Source organism: Phoca vitulina, unplaced genomic scaffold, assembly GCF_004348235.1.
Source record: "Phoca vitulina isolate PV1807 unplaced genomic scaffold, GSC_HSeal_1.0 scaffold22, whole genome shotgun sequence".
Lineage (NCBI taxonomy): Eukaryota > Metazoa > Chordata > Mammalia > Carnivora > Phocidae > Phoca > Phoca vitulina.
This window is the reverse complement of record NW_022589725.1, coordinates 4,789,607-4,808,182: the sequence shown is the minus strand read 5'-3', so window position 1 is coordinate 4,808,182 and position 18,576 is coordinate 4,789,607. Positions and strand designations below refer to the sequence as shown.

General features: G+C 52.3%; 1 protein-coding gene across 1 annotated transcript in view; it reads right to left on the bottom strand.

Moving 5' to 3' along the window:
- PTPRT (protein tyrosine phosphatase receptor type T) overlaps positions 1-18,576 on the bottom strand; it is a 1,068,951-nt gene that overhangs the window by 31,161 nt on the left and 1,019,214 nt on the right. Inside the window, exons 24-28 of the mRNA XM_032419927.1 lie at positions 17,190-17,344; positions 14,685-14,820; positions 12,459-12,608; positions 10,813-10,986; positions 7,091-7,222 (exon numbers count right to left, since the gene is read on the bottom strand). Coding sequence (XP_032275818.1) covers positions 7,091-7,222; positions 10,813-10,986; positions 12,459-12,608; positions 14,685-14,820; positions 17,190-17,344 — 747 coding nt within the window. The remainder of the gene's footprint in view (positions 1-7,090; positions 7,223-10,812; positions 10,987-12,458; positions 12,609-14,684; positions 14,821-17,189; positions 17,345-18,576) is intronic.

Sequence of the window (18,576 nt, the reverse complement as noted above, 5' to 3'; positions counted from 1 at the left end):
AACAAAGTGATGGTTACCAGAGGGGAGGTGGGTGAGGGTTGGGTGAAAAAGGTGAAGGGGATTGGGAGTGCACAAACTTGATGAGCACCGAGTAACCTATGGTCTTGCTGAACTGCTATATTATAAATACCAAACTAATACAGTAGTGCATGTTCACTATATGTAACACTGTATGTTAAAAAAGAGTGCAACTGTACAGCTTAAGAAAGGCACAACTTTTGCGTAGAAGGTGGCATCACTAGGAGAGGCATGGGAAGAGAGGTAGAGGCAGGAAGTGGTTTGGGCAACAGAGTGGGGAGAGGGGAGATGTGCTGCCACATGCCAAGGGTGAGGAGGCAAGGTGGGGGGGTTAACAATGAGGATATGCAATAATCAACCTTTGGTCATGGGCATTACTGGGATTCCAATCCCACCTTGCCTCCAGTAAGGCCCAAGCAGGAACTGGGAAGTATACATGCAAACAGGACTCCCTTGCAATTCCCAGAAATCTGTGGGGTAGACAATGGACTTGGCCACAGGATGGGGAAGAGGAAACAGAGCCCATTTCAATGAAATCTTCAAGGACAGAGTGAACTTAGCTGACCTCTGGGTTTCATGAATTTAATAGATGATCACACTGAGACTTGGTACAAGTTATGAAACTGGCTTAAGGTAGCAAGTAGGTGGCAGGGCTAGAACTTGAAGTCAGGTCTCACAGGCCCAGACTTCTTATTCTACTGTTACTCCCACTGGAACAGAAACACAGCCCCTTGCAAAGTCAGACTTGAGGCTCTCGGAGACATAGACTTGGGTGTTCTGTGGGTTTTCCCAGCATGTTAGGCTGTTTTCACAAGCCGAGATAAAAATGGGGATATCGATGTTTGCTATTTCCCTTGCAGGCACAATGACAACAAAAGACATCCCTGAAACATCACCCCTGCTTTTGTCCTGGGAGGATGACAGACCTGCTTGCCTCTCTCACTTCTAGAAGTTCCATGGGAATGCACTGTTCTTGGTCTCATCCTCCCTCACCTTTCTACCTGGCCTAGCATCACCTGAACTCTCAGACTTTCCACGGTGGGAGCCTCAGAACTGGGTGACTCAGTTTTTATAGAGCTCTTGTTTGTTTTAAACCAAAGCACATTCCTTCCTGCTCCATATACCCAGGTACCAGTCAGGGACTATCAGGCACGAGGGCCCTGGAAATCCTATTATTTAAATGGTGACCAAAATCTTCACAATCCCTAGCAGAGGGCCTTGGGCCCAAGTCAGTGATGGGTTATGGGGCTTTGGATAAATCCTTTTTCCTGCCTGGACCTCAGCTTTCTGATGTGCAAAATGAGGGGAAATGGACTCCAGGCAGATCAGTGATTTCCAAAGTGGGGTCCATAAAGTTGGCAGGAGAAGCCAATGAGATATTGCCAACATCTTTGAAAGCCTAAGGGAATCACATTGTTGTCGTGGAGTGGAGGACACCGAATCTCTGGCTTTGGGCTGGAATTAGACCCTCTCATGTTAGCTCTGTCTGCCAATCAGAAATTCATTGGGGTAGTTATGTTCGTGGAAAAAATATACAAGTAAAACTAACAAATGATTAATTAGTAAATACAGTTCAGAAAATAAAAGTTTCTAAAATAGGTCTATGGAGGAAGGACCTGGGAAATATCAAAGGTGCTTGGAGAACATATAGATGATAAAATCTCTAAGATAATAAGCAAAATAACGTGTCCTCCCAAGAATGAGTGACAAGTGAAACATTGAGAAACTCAGGGATGCTGCAAGCAGAGCCAGTGTAATCAATGCGTAGGATATTCAAGGAATCCTAAAGACCTAGCACTTACTGTGTGGAGACAGCCAAAGTGACACTGGGTCTCATTGACCCCAAACCTGATTCCAGGCTGGTGGGGTGATGTGTGGTGGTCATCTACTGGATTCTTCCAGAGCTGCCCACAGAGCTCGGGAGCAATGTGACATGCTGCCTGGACACTGGCTCTTCCATCCCTTCTGCTTCCTGGTCAGCTTCTTCCTGCCACTCGGGGGTCTTGGTTGAGATGGTTCCAGCTGAAGATGATTCCATCCCGATTGATGCCAAAGGGAGTCTGGCAGGTAGATATGACTTCACTACAATGTCTGCACCATGGGGACTGTGGGTTTTTTGTGCCTCTTTTGTCCTGTGCGATGTCTGGTCTGTGCCTTGTGCATGGAAGGTTCTCAACTGACGCATGTTGATGACTGAAGGATTGAATGCAACCCAGAAAGCAGGCACCTTGACTTTAAAAGACCTCCTTCTGGGTCCACAAGAGTCCTGTGTTTGGTGAGGTGGACATCTGCCTTCTCCTTGGCTCTCCCCATCTTGCTCTCTCATGGTTCCTGAAGGACTCTGATTCAGACATGGATTTCTCCAGCTTGAACCACTTTCTAGTCCAACACTGCTGACTCAGGATGTTCCCAGGATTTCAGCCTCACACCCTGCACTGACACTGATGCCCTGTACCTCTGGGTCTGAATTCCTGTTTTCAGTTTTATTGCCTATATTAGTTTTCTATGGCTGATGCAACAAATCACCACAAATGTGGTGGCTTAATGTAACACAAATTTATTATCTGGAGGTCAGAAATCTGAAATGAGTATTAAAGGCTTAAAATCAAAGTGTCAGCCAAGGTGTCTGTGTTCCTTTCTGGAGTCTGCAGGGGACAATCCATTCCTCATCTTCTCCAGTTTGAGAGGCGGCCAGCATTCCTTGGCCTGTGGCCGTATCTCTCCACTTTCTGCTTCCATCACCCCATGGTCTGCTTCCAACACCACTGACTCTGATCTTTCTGCATCCCTCTTACTAGGACCCTAATATTGGGCCCACCTGGATAACCCAGGACAATGTACACATCTCAGCATCCTTAAATTTACATCTGCAAAGTCCCTTCTACTCTGTAAGACAACACATTCGCCGGTTGAGAGACAAGGATGTGGACATCTTTGGGAGTGGGGGGACATGATTCTGCCTACTGCACAGCCCCACCCCACGGCTGGCACAGAGGATCTCCTGAGGTGTCTAAACAATATGGTGGGTGTGGCATGACCATGAAGAAGGCTCCTTTTTCAAGTCTGTTCCCCATGGACTCTGGGCTATCCATAGAGCCCACGAGGATGGAAGGGATCTTGCGTCAGTGCTATTGGGTGTGACTGGAAAGGTTCTTTCTGAGGTGCCCACTGGAAACCACAGTGCCATTTACTGGATGTTGTGGTTCTAGGATATTGCCCCACTAATCTGATCACAGGCCTTAGAGTCCTAAAGATCTAAAAAAAAAAAAAAAATTTCTAAGGTTGAATACCTGTAGTGGCCTTCAGAGTCTTTATCTTCAGCCCCCACTGCTTGGAATTACCTTTGAACAGAAGCCACTGTGGAGAATGGGAGAGTATCTGTGGCCGGGGACAGCTGACTGAATGATGCAGTATAGGATTCCGAGCAGTGCAGGAAAATAAGGCACTCGGGGAGGTCTCAGCATCTCCTCCACCTTACTTTGCGGCAACTTACAGGTAGTCCTGCCACAACCCTCAACACGAGCCCGGATAGGTTTGGTCCCCGGTCAAACCACAGGATGTGGCACCGGTCCTCTGCTGATGCTCAGGCCCTAGGGCAGACCCATCTGTGCAGACCCGAGGCTGTCCTGGCATGGGCACGCTGGCGGGCAAATGCTGATACCACTTCAAAGAACCGCCCTTCCAGGTGCTGAGGGCGGCTTTTCTGACGCTCACGTGGTGTCATTGTTTATTTTCACAAGGCACCCAGCTGTTGTGGTGATGATATTTATATCAATAAGTGCTCTATTCATCTGCCGATTTTAGGGGACGCTTGCCAGCAGCATATGGCAGCCAACCCCACGGCTCTTCTGAGCCTGATGTTTTTGCATCTAGGGAAATCAATTCTCAAAGGCTGTACCAACATCTGGGGCTGAGAAATCTTCGTTTATCCAAGACCCACCCTGGAAGGGGGAGCTAGAGCCAATGACCTTGACCCCGGCTTATCTCTATGTCCCAAAGTGAGGTTCTTGGAGACTCTTCCTCCGTGCCTGAGCTCTGGTTTTGCAAAAAGGGATTCTGGAAAAGGTGAACAGCAAACAGGCTTTCACAGACTCTACTTCACTCAGGGGCTCGTGGAGCAGAGTTCACGGTTTTACTTTTTTAGGCAAAGGAATAGGACGGCTGTGCCTTCTGAGTCTGGAACTCCACAGGGGTCTTTGTTTTATGGGAATCCATTTAATTTCATGGTTATCTCGGATTCCAGTCATCTACCGTTTGAGCCCCAAATCTTGGAGTCACCTTTTTTCTCTCACACTCCCTATTCAGTCTGTCAGGTATTTGGTCGGGATATATGCAGAATCCACTCCATTGCCAACCCCGGGTTCAAGCAGCCATCACTTGTCACCTGGGATGACTGCAGAAGCCTCCTCCTCTCCATCCTGTCTGCTCCCTCCCTTAGCAAACACCCTCCCCCCCTTCCTGCACCAACAGTCTATTTTCAACGCAGTAGCCAGAGGGATACTTTTTTTAAAAAAAAAATGTCAAAGTATGTCACTCCTCTCCTCAAAAACTTGTCAGTGGCTCCCTTCTTCTCTCAGAGTAAAACCTCAAGTTCTTCCTATGACCCCCAAGGCCCTCCATCACCTGGCCCTGCCATGTCTCTGGGTCACCTGCTGCTGTTGTTCCCACTTCCACTCTGTTCCAGTCACAGTGGCCTCTGTGCTGTTCCTGAAACGTGCCAGGCATGACTTCACTACACTATAAAGTGTTGGTGTGGTTTGTCCTTTCTCCCTGTGCTGCTCTTCCTGGAGACGGTCACACGGCTCGTTCTCTCCCTTCCTTCAAAAATACGCTTCTACGTGACCTCCTCAATAGGGCCTGCCTTGATCCCTCTATCACAATTGTATTCCAGGCCCCAAACCCGCCTTCCAATCTTCCTTACCCTGCCCTCGTAGTTTTTTCCATATACTCATCACCTTCTAACATATAATTAAGTACATTATAGGGTGTTTGTTATTCACTGTCTCCTCCACTTTAGAACAGAAGTTGCAGCAGAGATGGGAGTCTGCTGTTTTGCTTGCTCTTATTCACAACACGTTCCAAACACCTAGAATAGCTCCTGGTGGGTAACAGATACTCCACAAATATGGCTGAAGAATAAGTGCATCTCTCCCGCACATCTCTCCCTTGAGCGTCCCACTGGGCACTCCAGCTCCCCCCATCCCCCCACCCCCCCGCCTCCTCCCGCCTCCTCCCAGACGCCTGACTGCCCAGACCTGGGCCCCTGCCACCATCTGCAACTTCTCCTTCTCATTCACCTCCTGCATCCAACTGCTCCCCAAAACTGTGGACTTGGATCTGGAAGCCCAGCTTCCACATCCCAGCCCCACCGTCCCACCTGCCAGTCACCAACTCAGTTCAGACCCCCACCTCTCTTTTCTGTGCATTTGCAACATCCTCCTCTGCTGTCTCCTGGCTGGCAGGTTTCCCTGCAGCTTCTTCTCCTCATTGGTCCCCAGACGCGGCTTTCTAATGGGAACTCAGCCACACCTCGGCTTACACGCTGCCGTATCTCTCCTCCTCGGACTGCAAGTGCTGTCTCACAGTGCTCCTAGGAAGCCTGGGAGTTCACAAAGCCACCCAGAGTCCTGACTCTCCAAGAGGCACTGGGTGGGGGCAGAAGACCAGTCTGGAGGGAGCTTAACCCCCACCCCAGGTGGCTTCACCATGAGCAGCTCTTGATTAGACCTGTTCCCTATACGGCACCTGCATGAGAGCTTTATTCGAAGAAAGGGTTCTGCTGCTTACAAAGTAAGCGTCTGACACCTACCGTGCTGCAGGTCAAGGCCCAAACTCTGTAGCCCACATAGGCAGCCCCATGCAAGCAGCACCCTGCTGCATTTTCCAGCCTCACCCCCTCCTCTGCTCCCGAGAGACCCCAGCCCCGGCCCCACCGCAACCCCAGCTCTTCTGCAAACAAGCCACACACATTCACACCACCTTGCCTTTGCCCTCCTGTTCCCTCTGCTCGGAGGGCCTTTTCCCAGCTCCCTCAGCCCCACACCCCCAAACCTCTGCTGCCTTCTTCAAGGCCAAAGTCACCTTCTTTTTGAAGTCTTCCCTCACCCTCTGGGCAGAATTAATTGCTCCCTGTTCCCGGCCAGCACAGCACTTCGCGGCTGACCTCTATTACAGCACTGCCACACGAGGTTGGGACAATTTGCTCATCTGTCTCTGTAGCAAGACTGTGAGCTCCTGCAGGGCTGAGACCACAGCTCAGATCCATTTTATTTTATTCCTGCACAAGGCCAGCATGCACACAGGAGTGCACTGAGGTACCCTGAGTTTCTTTCAAGACACCACTTTTCAAACACCGGAAGGACATTCCCACTTTTTCCACCCAGGAATGGCTGTCCTGCCATGGGGGGCGCAGGTGCCAGCAGCTTTCCCATGACACGTGTCCTGAGTACTGGGATGTGCTGTAGGCACATGATGCTTGGAGCTGTCAGACCCTGGGGGGCTAAGGCATGAAGCCTGCCTGGACACAAGGGTCATCTGTGATGACGCCAGGATCCTCGGGGTGGCCAGTGGGCAAAGGGCCCACGGTTCAAGCCCCAGCTCTGTCGGTGCGGGCTGCATCTCCGAGGGGGTAGGCTGGGTGGGGGTGTGGCCAGGCCTCAGGCTCTTCTGCAGGGCTGGAGATGCTCAGAGCTGGGGAGGCTCTCTGAGCCCCTGGACTCAGTGTGCTCAGTGGGATTTGGAGCAAGACCCTCATCAGTGCCTGGCGGATGAAGCAACAGAATCTGGCCCCAGACTGGGGAGGAGGGCTGGGCAAAGCCCACAAGCAGGGAGAGTCATTGCTGGAAGTGAGAGAGTGCGGGGTCGGGGGTGGCGGGGTCTGGCAAGAGACCCCCCAGCCTCTGCTGGCAGCAGGACGGGCTGGTCTGGTGCTGGCAGCCAGCCAGTGCCCATGCGCAGGCAGCTCGGTTAGGTGGAGGAAGCACTACGCTGACCCTCACGCTCTCCCTCCAACTCTCGGGCATGGCCGCCCGAACGCACCCGGGCACCTGGGTGGAGGCCGGGCCCCTCCTACCTGGGCAGTGTCCATCTCATTCAGCATCACCACGGAGGAACAGTTGTAGTCGAACACCAGTCTCCAGAAGTCTGCCACAGTGTTGGGTAGAGGATGCTGGGTGACCACGAAGGCAGCAGGCTGCTTGTGGCTCTGACAAAGGAATGACACAGGCTTCATGAAGGACACACCCAGCAGTGATGTTCTGACGGGGAGGAGGCTTGCATGGCTGCCAGAGGCCCCCTGAGCCTGCCGAACAGATTGCACAAGACACCTACCTGTTCTGTCGTCTGTGGGTGCCCCCAGTGGCCGAGGGGGCCTTCTCATAACGAACTCATTCTCCTCTAAACTAAGACATTTCATTAGCAAAGTGTCACCCGGCTGGGGATTATCCACATAAATTATTTATGTTGTGGAGCTCAGCAAATAATCATTATTACAATATGAAATGAAAGATTCTGGATGCAGATTTGCTGCTTTGCTGCCCGAAGCACCTCCTGGGACATTGGGGATATCTGTGTTCCTGTGCCCACAGTGCTGGAGGAGGGCTTGACTCGGCCCAAGGCAGAGAGCCTCCTGAAGGGGCTTCTGTTGCAGGAGGCTCACTCCCGCTCCAAGGCCAGAACGAGGGCGGAAGTGGCCTGTCAGAAGGTGGGCACGGTGTGCTGTGAGGCAATGGGCAGTGGAAGGTGCTCAGGTTTTAGCGTCAGGCAGACCTGGGGTTCAAATCCAGCTCTCTGACTTGTAGGTTATCAGTCATCCACCCGCCTATCCATCCGTCCATCCCTGCATCCATCCATCCATCCATCCATCCGAGCATCATTTGTAGAGTGCCTCCCCCCGTTTTTTTGGTGCTAAGCCCTGGCAAGTTATTAGATCTTTCTAATCTGGAAAATGGGAATCGCAACTCCCATTCTGGGATGGTTGTCATGCAGAGTGAATGAGATTTGTATTTGAAAAGACCAGGACGCATGAACTGGGCTGTGAGCCCACTGGCAGGACAGAAGCATCCCTGACGTGGTTCTTCATCCTTGGCACCATTGCTGTGGCTGACACATGAGACCCCCAGTACAGGTCCAGCAAGCAAATGAATATACTCAGTTCCATGTTAGACAGGGAAACTGAGGCCCACAGAAAATAGCTTGTGAGAGTCTGGGCTACGTGGGAAGCTTTGGCGAGGCCCTATTTATTACAGTATCTTGTGAGAAGGTGTTTGGAAAGATTGGAGGGCTTCTCCTTTAGTGGCCCATGAAACTGGAGATTGTCCACAGCCTATCTTCTTAACAAGCTTTCTTGAGAGACGGGCCCTGTGGCAGCAGGAAGATGGGGAGGAAAGAGGGGCTTGCCCATCCAAACCAGGGGAAGACCCAGGCAAAAGACCCTGCCAACCATATTACATAAATGATTTCTTGATGCCTTGTGACTGTGGATGTCATGCAGACACCAGGGTCCCATCTTCCAAGGGCCTTCTCCTGGCCAGTGGAATGGTCAAAGGGCGGGGGTGGGGCTGGGGGGGCAGAATAGTTTCTCCAAAACCCAAACTCCAGCTGCAGATAGCAGGTCTTTGAGCCATTTCTAGACATGGAAAAGAATCTAGATTTTAAGAGTCAAAAGACAGAATCCGGACCCTGGGCTTCACCCTTTCTGAGCTAGTCAACCTGGAGACAGTCATGCAAATACTCTGAGCCTCAGTATTTCATCCAGAAAGTGGGGACAGTAATACCCAAATACAGAATGAATCAGGATAAGTCCCAGGTCCTGACATGGTGCCCAACACTCACTGAATGTTAGTTCTCTTTCCTTTCTCTCTGTCTCTGTGATAAATGCTCTATTAGACCAGCATGCCTGACAAAGCCTTATCTGAAAATATGTTCAAGATCCGCGCTCCTGCTGGGTTTCAGGGATCAGCCAGCAATCCATTTCATGGATAACATCATCCTTTACCAGGGGAAACATTAAAAATTAACCCAGAGGACTTCATATTTTTCTGCTAGGAGCAAAGCTGCTATGGTTACCAGATAATGCACAGACTGAACTGGAATACAGATAAGGACTTTTTTCTTTTTGTAAGAAAGGCAAAGGCCCAGTGATGGCTCACTGGAGAAATGCCCTGTGGACAAAGAGAACACAATCAGCACCAGAGCTTGGCAGAAGGCATTTGGCTCCAGGCAGCATCTAACCTACTAAGTCGAGGCCAGAAGCATGTTTGCTCCCTGCATAGATGAGGAAGCCAGGGAGAGGGAGTTGGGACAAGTGGGAGAAAAAGCAATGAGGAACTTGGAAGTGTGATTACACCCCCAGGCCCCCTCTCTTGCCCCCCCCCCCCCACACACATGTGCACACACACACCTACATGCACACATACACGTACATGCACACATTGATCTTGGAGGGCTCTAAGCTAAAGCCAGAGGTTTCCCCTCCACCTCTAGCTATTTGATCTGACCAGGACAAAGCTCCCTGCTTTGGGACCCATAGGAGGGAGTCCATGGAGGACTCCCCCTGTGGACAGAGGCCAGGGCAGGCCCCGACACAGCTGATAGGCATTGAGCTCCCATCACTTCTCTGCCTCCAACACCAAGGGCCCTTGGGGAGAGTTTCAGGAGGATCAGAGGTCAGAGAAGTAGTTGGCTCTGACCCCAAGAGAGGGCACTGCACATTCCTGCCTGTTCTGGGGGAGATGGGAAGTCCACGTGGGCTGGATGGACGTGACCTTGGACATGAGTGGGGAAGGGAACCTGGAAGGGCTTATTTCCAATCAGGCAATGGTATTCTTGGTCCTGAGCCTCGGGAGGCAAGATGTCTGTGTTTTCCTGGATTGCACAAACTGTGGGGAGGCCCACGGAATTAATCTAGAGTGAGTTCTGGGTTCTGGCTCTGCCACTAGCTTTCTGGGGATGACCTTGAGCAAGTCTCTTCCTCTTTCTGGCCTCAGTTTCCTTTGCTGAAAAGTACAAGGATGAGACCAGATGATCCATGGCTCCTTCCTGCTGCAAACGTCTCTACATCCAGGAGGTGGAGGGATGACCACGGGAAGGAGCTGAAGGACCCAGTGGGGAAGCCTAGGAGTCAGGAGCAAGGACTCACTGGGGCAAGGACATGACCTCCTCATTGGGGTCATGACTCCTAAACCAGGTCAGGGTGGGAGTGCCCTTCTTGGGCTTGATGCTGAGAAAGCACGAGACAGTGCCCCTGACGGAATAGTCAGGAACATGGCCTGTCCCCTTCTGTGCCCCCTTTGCCACATCCCATCACTTGTCCAGTAACCACTTACTGATCACCTACTACCTGCCAGTCTCATTCTTGCCTCTGCACAGGGGTTATCTGGGAACCTGCCTGGGAGCTCCCCGAGGGCAGAACCTATGTCTGTACCATCTTGCATTCCCAGGGCTCAGGCCAAGGCCTGGCATACAGAATGTTTCCTGAACTGAACGGAAGGCCGGAAGTCAGCTCTCTAGGGAGCAGGAGGGGGGACTGGGCAGGCCTGTGCCGTACTGTCATGGACACGCACTTTATGCTTTTGGTCCATTCTTTCCAAGCTTATGGGAGCACAGAGCCAAGAACACAGCCTGTGTATAGGTTTGGACCAGAGCCTTCAGGGGGAGCAACGGTCCTTGGGGCCAGAAGATGAGAAGCCAGGAGAGGCTGTCTGGGGGTGGTGGTGTGGAGTGTCAGTGCCCTGGGCTCCAGCCATCTCCACCCCAGAGAACTTCCCAGTGAGTGCCAGCCAGGGCTCAGCTTACGTCCATCAGAGCGGCGTTGACGTAGTTGCTGGGTTCCCCATCCACCGAGATAAGGAAGGGCAGGCAGCGGTCTAGAGGCAGGACATCCATGCTCCGGTTCTTATCGTGATTCCGGGGCAGGAGCCCGATGCTGCAGTCCTCGGGCCGGACTCGGGGAGTCACGATGTTGAGGGTCTGTAGGGCGCAAAGACAGATAGGTAGGCACTGCTTAGGCGGTTGCCTCAAACACAGCAGACAGCGAGGTTCAAACTCAGCCTACCCCATCCTATCTCTGTCCTCCAAGCTTGGCCCTCCAGTCCCCGCCCCCCCACCCCCAGGACTTGTTCTCCTGTGTGATATGCTGCCGTCTCCTGTTGGCTGCTCCATGCCCTGGGAGCTGAGAGCTCCTGTTGGGGCTGTGTGACACCCCCATGATGCCAAGGCCGCAGGGCGGCACGCCCACGTGCAGAGCAGAAACGGGCTGCCAACACCTGTCAACCTACTCATCTCTGTAAAGGGTGGGCCAGCCAGGAGGTCAGGGGGTGGGGGTGGGGAATCTCTAATGAGTGTCATGCATCCCTTGAAGTGTCATGGAAGGAGGGAAAGGATTTCCCCAATGCTCCTCTCAGAGAAAGTGGTTTTTGGAACGAGCTGCTCAGGATGGGTGAGAGATCCCCAGGGGGGCAAGATCTAGGCATCTGGAAAATTTCAGGGCTATGTTCTGCAGAGTGAGTCTTGCAAGTGTGGGGCCAGAGCTGAACTGTCCAGCCAGGAGACCAGATGCTCTGTGCACCCAGGAGGGGGCTGTGGCCTCCATCTTTCCCCCATGCTGCACTGGTCTCCCGTCCCAATCAATAAAGCTTCCGTTTGAGGGAGCATGGGGGATCTGGTCTGGCTGGGGGATCTGCCCATGGAATCATGGACCGAGCCCTTGCCCCTCAATTCCTGAAACTTCCTTGCTTCCGGCTGCCTGGTTCTCAGCTCCTGTCGCCCAGGGATGACCCTGGCACAGACCTCAGGACAACAGGCTGGATTCTTGGCTTACTCAGTGATATATGTCCAGGCCTCCAGACCAAAGGTGCCACCATTCTGGCTACATGGGCTGCAAGGTGCAGATCTGCCATGCCTGAGCTGAGCTCAGCTCTGGGATGGTGCTTCTGAAAGTTTAACGTGCAGACAAATAATCCGGAGATCTTGTTATACTGCACATTCTTGTTCAGTAGATATGGGTGGGACCCAGGATTCTACAGTCCTGATGAACTCCCAGGTGAAGCTGATGGTGCTGGTCTCCAGACCCCACTTTGAGTAGTGAGGATCTAGGACCAATACACTCTAATTGTACAGAAATGGCAAGAAAACCCGAGTCCCTTTAGGGACGGCGGAGCATGAGACACACCTATGTTTAGAAACTTGTCTCCACCCACAACTAGGACTAGACTAGAACTAAGTTAGTTTAAACACATGATCACAATTAAAAACGTGTCAGCAGTCACCGAGTGACTGGTTAATAGTTGCTCGTGGCTGTGCACCGAATGTTCTGGAATTCATTCTGTAGCTGCCCAACGCAGCTGACATTGGAAGCACTAGGCTTACCCATTCTCGCAAAGAAAACCCCACGAATGTGCTCAGTAGTTGGCTGGGTCACCGAGCCCGGGACTTGCCCATACCTGAAATTCGTCTTTGATCTGGCTGGAGTTGGTCTGGGGGTCCAGCCTGCTGATGTTGTAGTAGAGAGAGCGGAACTCGCATACGGGGATGGCTGTGTTGCCGCAGAGGCATGCTTCCAGGATGGCGTCGTGCACGAACACATATTGCTCCTGCCAACCCACGGAGAGGAGAGGAGAGATAGGGTTCTGGGTGAGAAGAAGAGCGGCCTGGGCGTGTGTCGCCCAAACGTAATCCCATGGCGGTGAAGGATGCGCAGGATTTAGATCGCAGAATCACAGCTTCCTCTCCAAAACCCTGAAGGGCCAAGTTTCCCTGTTTCTTCGTGATCGCCTGAGCAAGGGTGAGACTACACTGTAAGACTCAACAGTGTAGTCACTGATGACAGTTAGAAACTTCTGGAACTGCTGCAGCACGGGCTCTTGGTGCCTGCCTCTGTGAGCTTTCACCTCTACCTTGAAGGCTGCTTACTGCAAGCACCTGAGATTCAGGCTGAGGGATTTCTTCTAGTCCCAGGAGCACACTGGGGCTAGGGCGAGCCAGCAGGGCTGAAGAGTCAGCACTCCAGGAAGGAGCCCTCAAGCAGTGTCAGCCGGAGAGCTGGGGCAGAAATACCTAAGCTCCTTCTCTCCCAGGTAGGATATTTGGGAGGGCATGTTCCATACTACCTCAGAGCTCCCAGCAGGCTTGGGCTCCAGGTGTCCACAGGGTGAAACAGCTTGCAAAACCCCTTAGCAGTGTCACACAGACTGGCTTTCTTTCCTTCTCTTTGCTTTCCAACCAGTGAGTCTTGGGATCACCTCACCAATAAACCACATGCCCTCAGCTCCTTGTCTCAGGGTCTGCTCCTGAACCCTGGGCCCCCCTGCCACCTGTGTCCTTTGCACCTGCTGTTCTCTTCCCCTGGAACCCCGTGCCCCCTTTGCTATGGCCCCCATTGCTTCATTCCCTCTGGAAAGTCTTCTGCAAATGCACCAGGTGGAAGCTGTTGCTATTGCTCCCAGGCCCTTAACAAACGTTTGTTGAGTGACTGTTCTCTTGGCCCATCTCTACATCAAACACTTATCCAGATGATTATGATGATCTATCTGAATGTCTGTCTCTGCACCAGACAGCAGGGACCCTGTGTCTAGCGCCAGCCAGTGAGCCTGTCTTCTGCAAGCACAAACCTGGGAACAGAGAAGGCAGCCACTCGTCTTTCTTGCAGCCTCACCAAGTCTAGACGTTTGCCTGCGGGAGTTGGCTCAGAGCCCACAGCGGGCTCCTATGTGCATACGCTTGTAAGCGAGGGGATTCTCTGCGGAGCCGGCACTGACTGGCCAGGCCCAAAGCCAAAACTTGCCTTTGCAGGACTGATGATGGATGTAGCTCCTTATCTGCCCTAGCTGACTGCCTGGGCACCCACAGGCTTGCCTAGAACCAGACGATGGGCTTGTTATAAGAACAAGCCATGGCTTTGAGGAGTAGCGTAGGCAGAAAAGGCTGCCTAACAAGAGAGTACGGTTCAGGGAAAAGTGCATGGGCCTTGGGGTCACATGGACCCAGGTTCCACCACTGTCCACCTCTGTGGGGACGTAGGGACCCTTTATCTGTAAAATGGGGATACTAGTAGGAGCCACCCCACAGGCTTGTTGTGAGGAATACAAATAATATCCTGAATATAAAGGACCTAGCGTGATGCCTGGCACATAGTAGGTGCTCCACAATAAAGATGAACTCCTCCCATCTCCCTCGGGTCTTGGGCTCTCTACCTAGATGGAGGGATGCGTGAAGGTCTGCTTTTCCCTCAAGGGCAGGGGCTATGTGTTACGTCTTTTGGAATCCCTAGAACCCAGCCCAAGTACTCAATAATTTTGTTGATGAAGTCATTCTGGCAGGGACTGAAGCAATGCTTGGCACACAGTCTTCTCCTTCCACCAAGGCAGGAATACTATTCAAAGAATCCTTGAAAGTTGCCATTCGGTCCCTGCTTGGATGCCCTCAGAGCCAGGGAACTCACCACCGCTCCCCACTGGTGCAAGTGCTTGCCCTGTGGGACCTCAGGGCTGGCAGCAGTGTCCTAGCTTCTACTGTGTCCCCACTGTAACAAGCCATGTATTCCCTCCCTCCCTTTCTCCCACTCCAGGTCTCTCTCTATAGGATGCCCCCACCCATGGGTGTCTGTTCTACCCTGCTTCTCCTTGGCCAGGGCTGCAGCTGGCTGCCCAGCTCAGTCCCCCAGGACTTACCTCTGTCTGCACCAGGTTGACCCTCTGGGCCCGGAGCTCACGCACACAGTTGAATATGTCCACTACCCCTTCGTTCTCGGCCATGTCGAGCATGGTGTCGATGGCGATGAAGCAGCCAGTCCTTCCGGCTCCCGCACTGGAAGAGAGGACAGTGTCTGTGTTAGGGATCTCGGGGAGGGACTAGCCCAGGCGAGGCTCCCCGCCCCCCCAACCACTCAGCCCTGTCCCAAGGACCCTGCAAAGAGGCAGCAGGCTGCAGAGGTCAGACACAACAGTCTGAATCCTAGTGCTGCTGGGAGACTCTGAGCAAGCAAGTGAACTTGGAGCCTCAGCTTTCTCTTCTGTAAAATGGGAGAGCAATGCTTGCACTGGGGGCTCTTTTAGCAGAACCTGCTTACTTTTGTTGTCCTCATTTAGCAAGGACTCACTTAATGCTTACAAAGTACCAGACATTGTTCTAAGTGCTTTTACAAACATTACCTATTGACTCCCTTGCGAGGTGGTTGGGAAGTTTCTCACCCCATTTTACAGGTGAGAAAAGCGAGACCCCGGGGTCTAGGAGGGAGCACAAACAGCTACTCATTGGCGTCTTCCTGAAGTCTCCTCCTCCATCTGTGTTAGGGGAAACAAGCATCCTGACCTGGTTTTGAATCTTGGATCCACCATGGGTGAATAACCTGCCTGGTGCCCGTAAACCTCACACATATAACCTGCCTCCCTGCCGGGTTCTCTTGAGGACTTGAGCTGTATTTCAGCCTCACGTAACAACTGAGCTTATCATACTTGGGGTCAGACCCATGGAACCCAATCCTGGCTTAACCACTTACTAGCTGTGTGACCTTGGGTAAACGACTTAACCTTTCTGGGTTTCAGTAACTGCAACCATGAAATGAGGCTGATGATAATAAAGAGACCCACCCTGTAGCATTGATAGCACAATACATGTACATTGCACGAAATGATGCTGAAAGAGCCCCGTGCATGTAAAGCTAGGCATAGCCCCTAGCCCTACGCCTAGCTGCGTTGCAATTTCTCAGTAAATTGTAGCTACTTATATTCAACAAGTATTTATTGAGCACCCAGTATGCACTAGATGCTGGGATTGGGAGTGGGGATATGAAGATAAGCAGACATGGTTTCTGCTCTGAAGAATTAACAGTCTAGGGAGCGGACCAGTATTAGAGGCAGAGAACAGTAGCGTTTTTAAGTGCTTATTAGATGTCAGGACTTCTCCTAGGCACCGAGTATATGGCAGCCAGCACATTTCATCTTCAGAATGGTCCCAGGAGTGGGGACCACTGTGCCAGGCGTGTTAGGCAGACTGGCCCTGGAGGAAAGACATAGAGCCGTCGTGCAAAGAGAGCCTAATAAATCGTCCCCCTTCCTCCCTTACTCCAGAGCAGAGGAAGGGAGACAATTTATCTGGCTGCTCTCTGGGACACAGGACTTGGGGGCTAACGTTCTACTGTCCTTGAACTGTCATGAGCTATAAAGCAGAGGATATACGCAAAATGCTTAGAGAGTCCAGGGCTGATGGCGACTATTACCTCCCAACCCTCAGTGACCTCCTCTGTGAAATGGGGTCTCTAATTCCCACCTGCTCCCGTGGGGAGGGTAAATGGATGCCGAGTGACAAGGGGCTGGCCCTGAGATGCCTGCAGTTTGTGGAGTCCCTCCTTGGCTTCACTCAAGACCTTGACTGACGTGGACACCACCAGGGCAGGCATAAGTCAAGAACACACAGGGTCTGAAAAGCTGGGCTGGGCCCAAGGTCACACTGGAAGAGGGAGGCAGGAGTGTGTGGGCCAGCTAGCCTTCAGGTCTGGTCCAATTCTTAATGCCCTTGACACGACACTTCATCTCCATTTAGGATTGGAAGACGTGCCAGTCATTCCCCATGTGACTTTCTAGGTCAGAGCTGAAAATACCTCTTCTCCATAATAAGGTGAAGCCTGGCGCTGTCCATTTACTCTCGGTTAAGGACCCTGCAGGCCAGCAATTGAGTTTTAAAATAACAGAACTGAAGAGCAGCATGCTTCCACGGAGGTGCCCCGCTGCCGTGGCAAGTGGCCGAGGGAGAGCGACTGGAGAAAAGCCTGTCAACTCCCAGCACTGCTGGCTTACACCTGCGTGACCCGAGCAAAGGGCCCACCTTCTCAGCACCTCGATGTTCTCATCTGTAGAATGGGAAGGATGCTAACGCCCACCCCTCCAGGCTGCATGAGGAGTGTGCCAAGTGCACACGTAACAGACGCTGTCAGTGTGAGCCCACGTCCCCAGGGGGCTTTACCATTTCAGGGCAACAGTAATGATACCCACTGGTACTGCTGCTATTACTTTGCTGTTGTTGTTGTCCCAAGCAGACCTTGGGACCTGGGCTGAACTTGGGGACAGGCAGGGCAGTCTTGAAGGCAAAGAAGAAAGGCCACTGGAAGGGCTGCGTCTCCCTCCCTGAGAGCAGCCCTGCAGAAGCAGCCTTGTTTGGAGCTGGAGGCCGTCGCTTACCTGCAGTGGACCACGATGGGCCCGGCCTCGGGGGGGTTCAGGAACTTGACCTGGCGCACAAAGCCCAGGAGGCCGGTGGCATAGCAGGGGACGCCGTGGTCGGGCCAGCTGGTGAAGTGGAACAGGCGGAGCTCCCGGATCTCGTGGTAGCCTTTCTGAGGAGAGAAAGGGCCTCCGTTCCTCCAGCTGTCACCCCCACATGCCCGCCCAGCACCCATGGGGAGCACGGCTGCCGCACGGAGGAACCAGCCTCCCTGCCGTCAGGGAGGACAGGACCCTGCCAGGATGAGCAAGGGCTGCCACACAGGGTGACTCCTGTGATCCGTTGCATCTGGGAGCCGTGGAAGTAGGTAATGTAGAGGTAGTGTGGCTTTGCTGCAGGACTTCTCAGAGCCTTCAGTGGGCTCAGGTACACTCTCCATCCCCAAGGGGGCATTATAACACACCCACAGTGTTTGTCCTTTTGACAAGGGTGTCATAGGACTTCTATTCAGCAGAACAGACTCAGAGAAAGGTTGGTCTTAAACACCAAGTTCAAGTCATTTCCAGTGGAACACAAGGCCTTTCAGTGACTGGGGTCTGCTTCCCTCACTGTCTCCATGGCTTTCAAATTTTTAAAAAAAAGTGTCTGACTCCTCTATTAGATTCTTATTTAGAATTATAAGACAGAAAACAAACAAAAGCAGAGCTTCTCTGACTGATGGGGGCAGTGGGGACTGGGGCTCCGGTCCTACCACTCCTCAGTGACACCCTGCAGGCGAAGGGCACTTCTCTGCCCAGTCTGTGGTCAGGTGTCACCTCGGAGCCCGTGCTTATGCGGTGCCCCTACCCACTTTCTCCTACCTTGCAATCTCCCACAGATATGCAGAGAGCACCAAGTAGGAAGAGTGTTTGATCATTCTTTCAGTTAAGGAAGAGTCACCGAGGGTTATCTGTGCCAAGCCTTGTGCTAGGCACTGTGAAGGCAGAAACAAAAGCCACAGTCCCTGTCCCTGGAGCAGCTCATGGTCTAGCTGGAGAGGCAGAACTCCTAAGTGGATAATCCTATTAAAGTGCTTAAAGAAGCGTCAGGTAACCCCACCTGGGGAAGGAGAAATCAGAGAAGGCTTCCTGGAGGAGGTGATGCATGACCTGAGTCTTGAAATACATTAAGAGTGAAAATAACAGCTAACATTTATTAAGCACACACTGCATGCCTGTTACTCTTCTGAATATTTCAGTGTATTAACTCATTTAATCCTCCTACCAGTCCTTATGTTCTCTCTGTTTTATGCATGAGGACATTGAGGCTAAGCCAGGTTAAGGACCACAACCAGGTCACATGACTCGTGAGCTATAACCCAGTCTGGACCCTGGCTGTCGGCCTCCACAGTCTGCACTCCTAGTC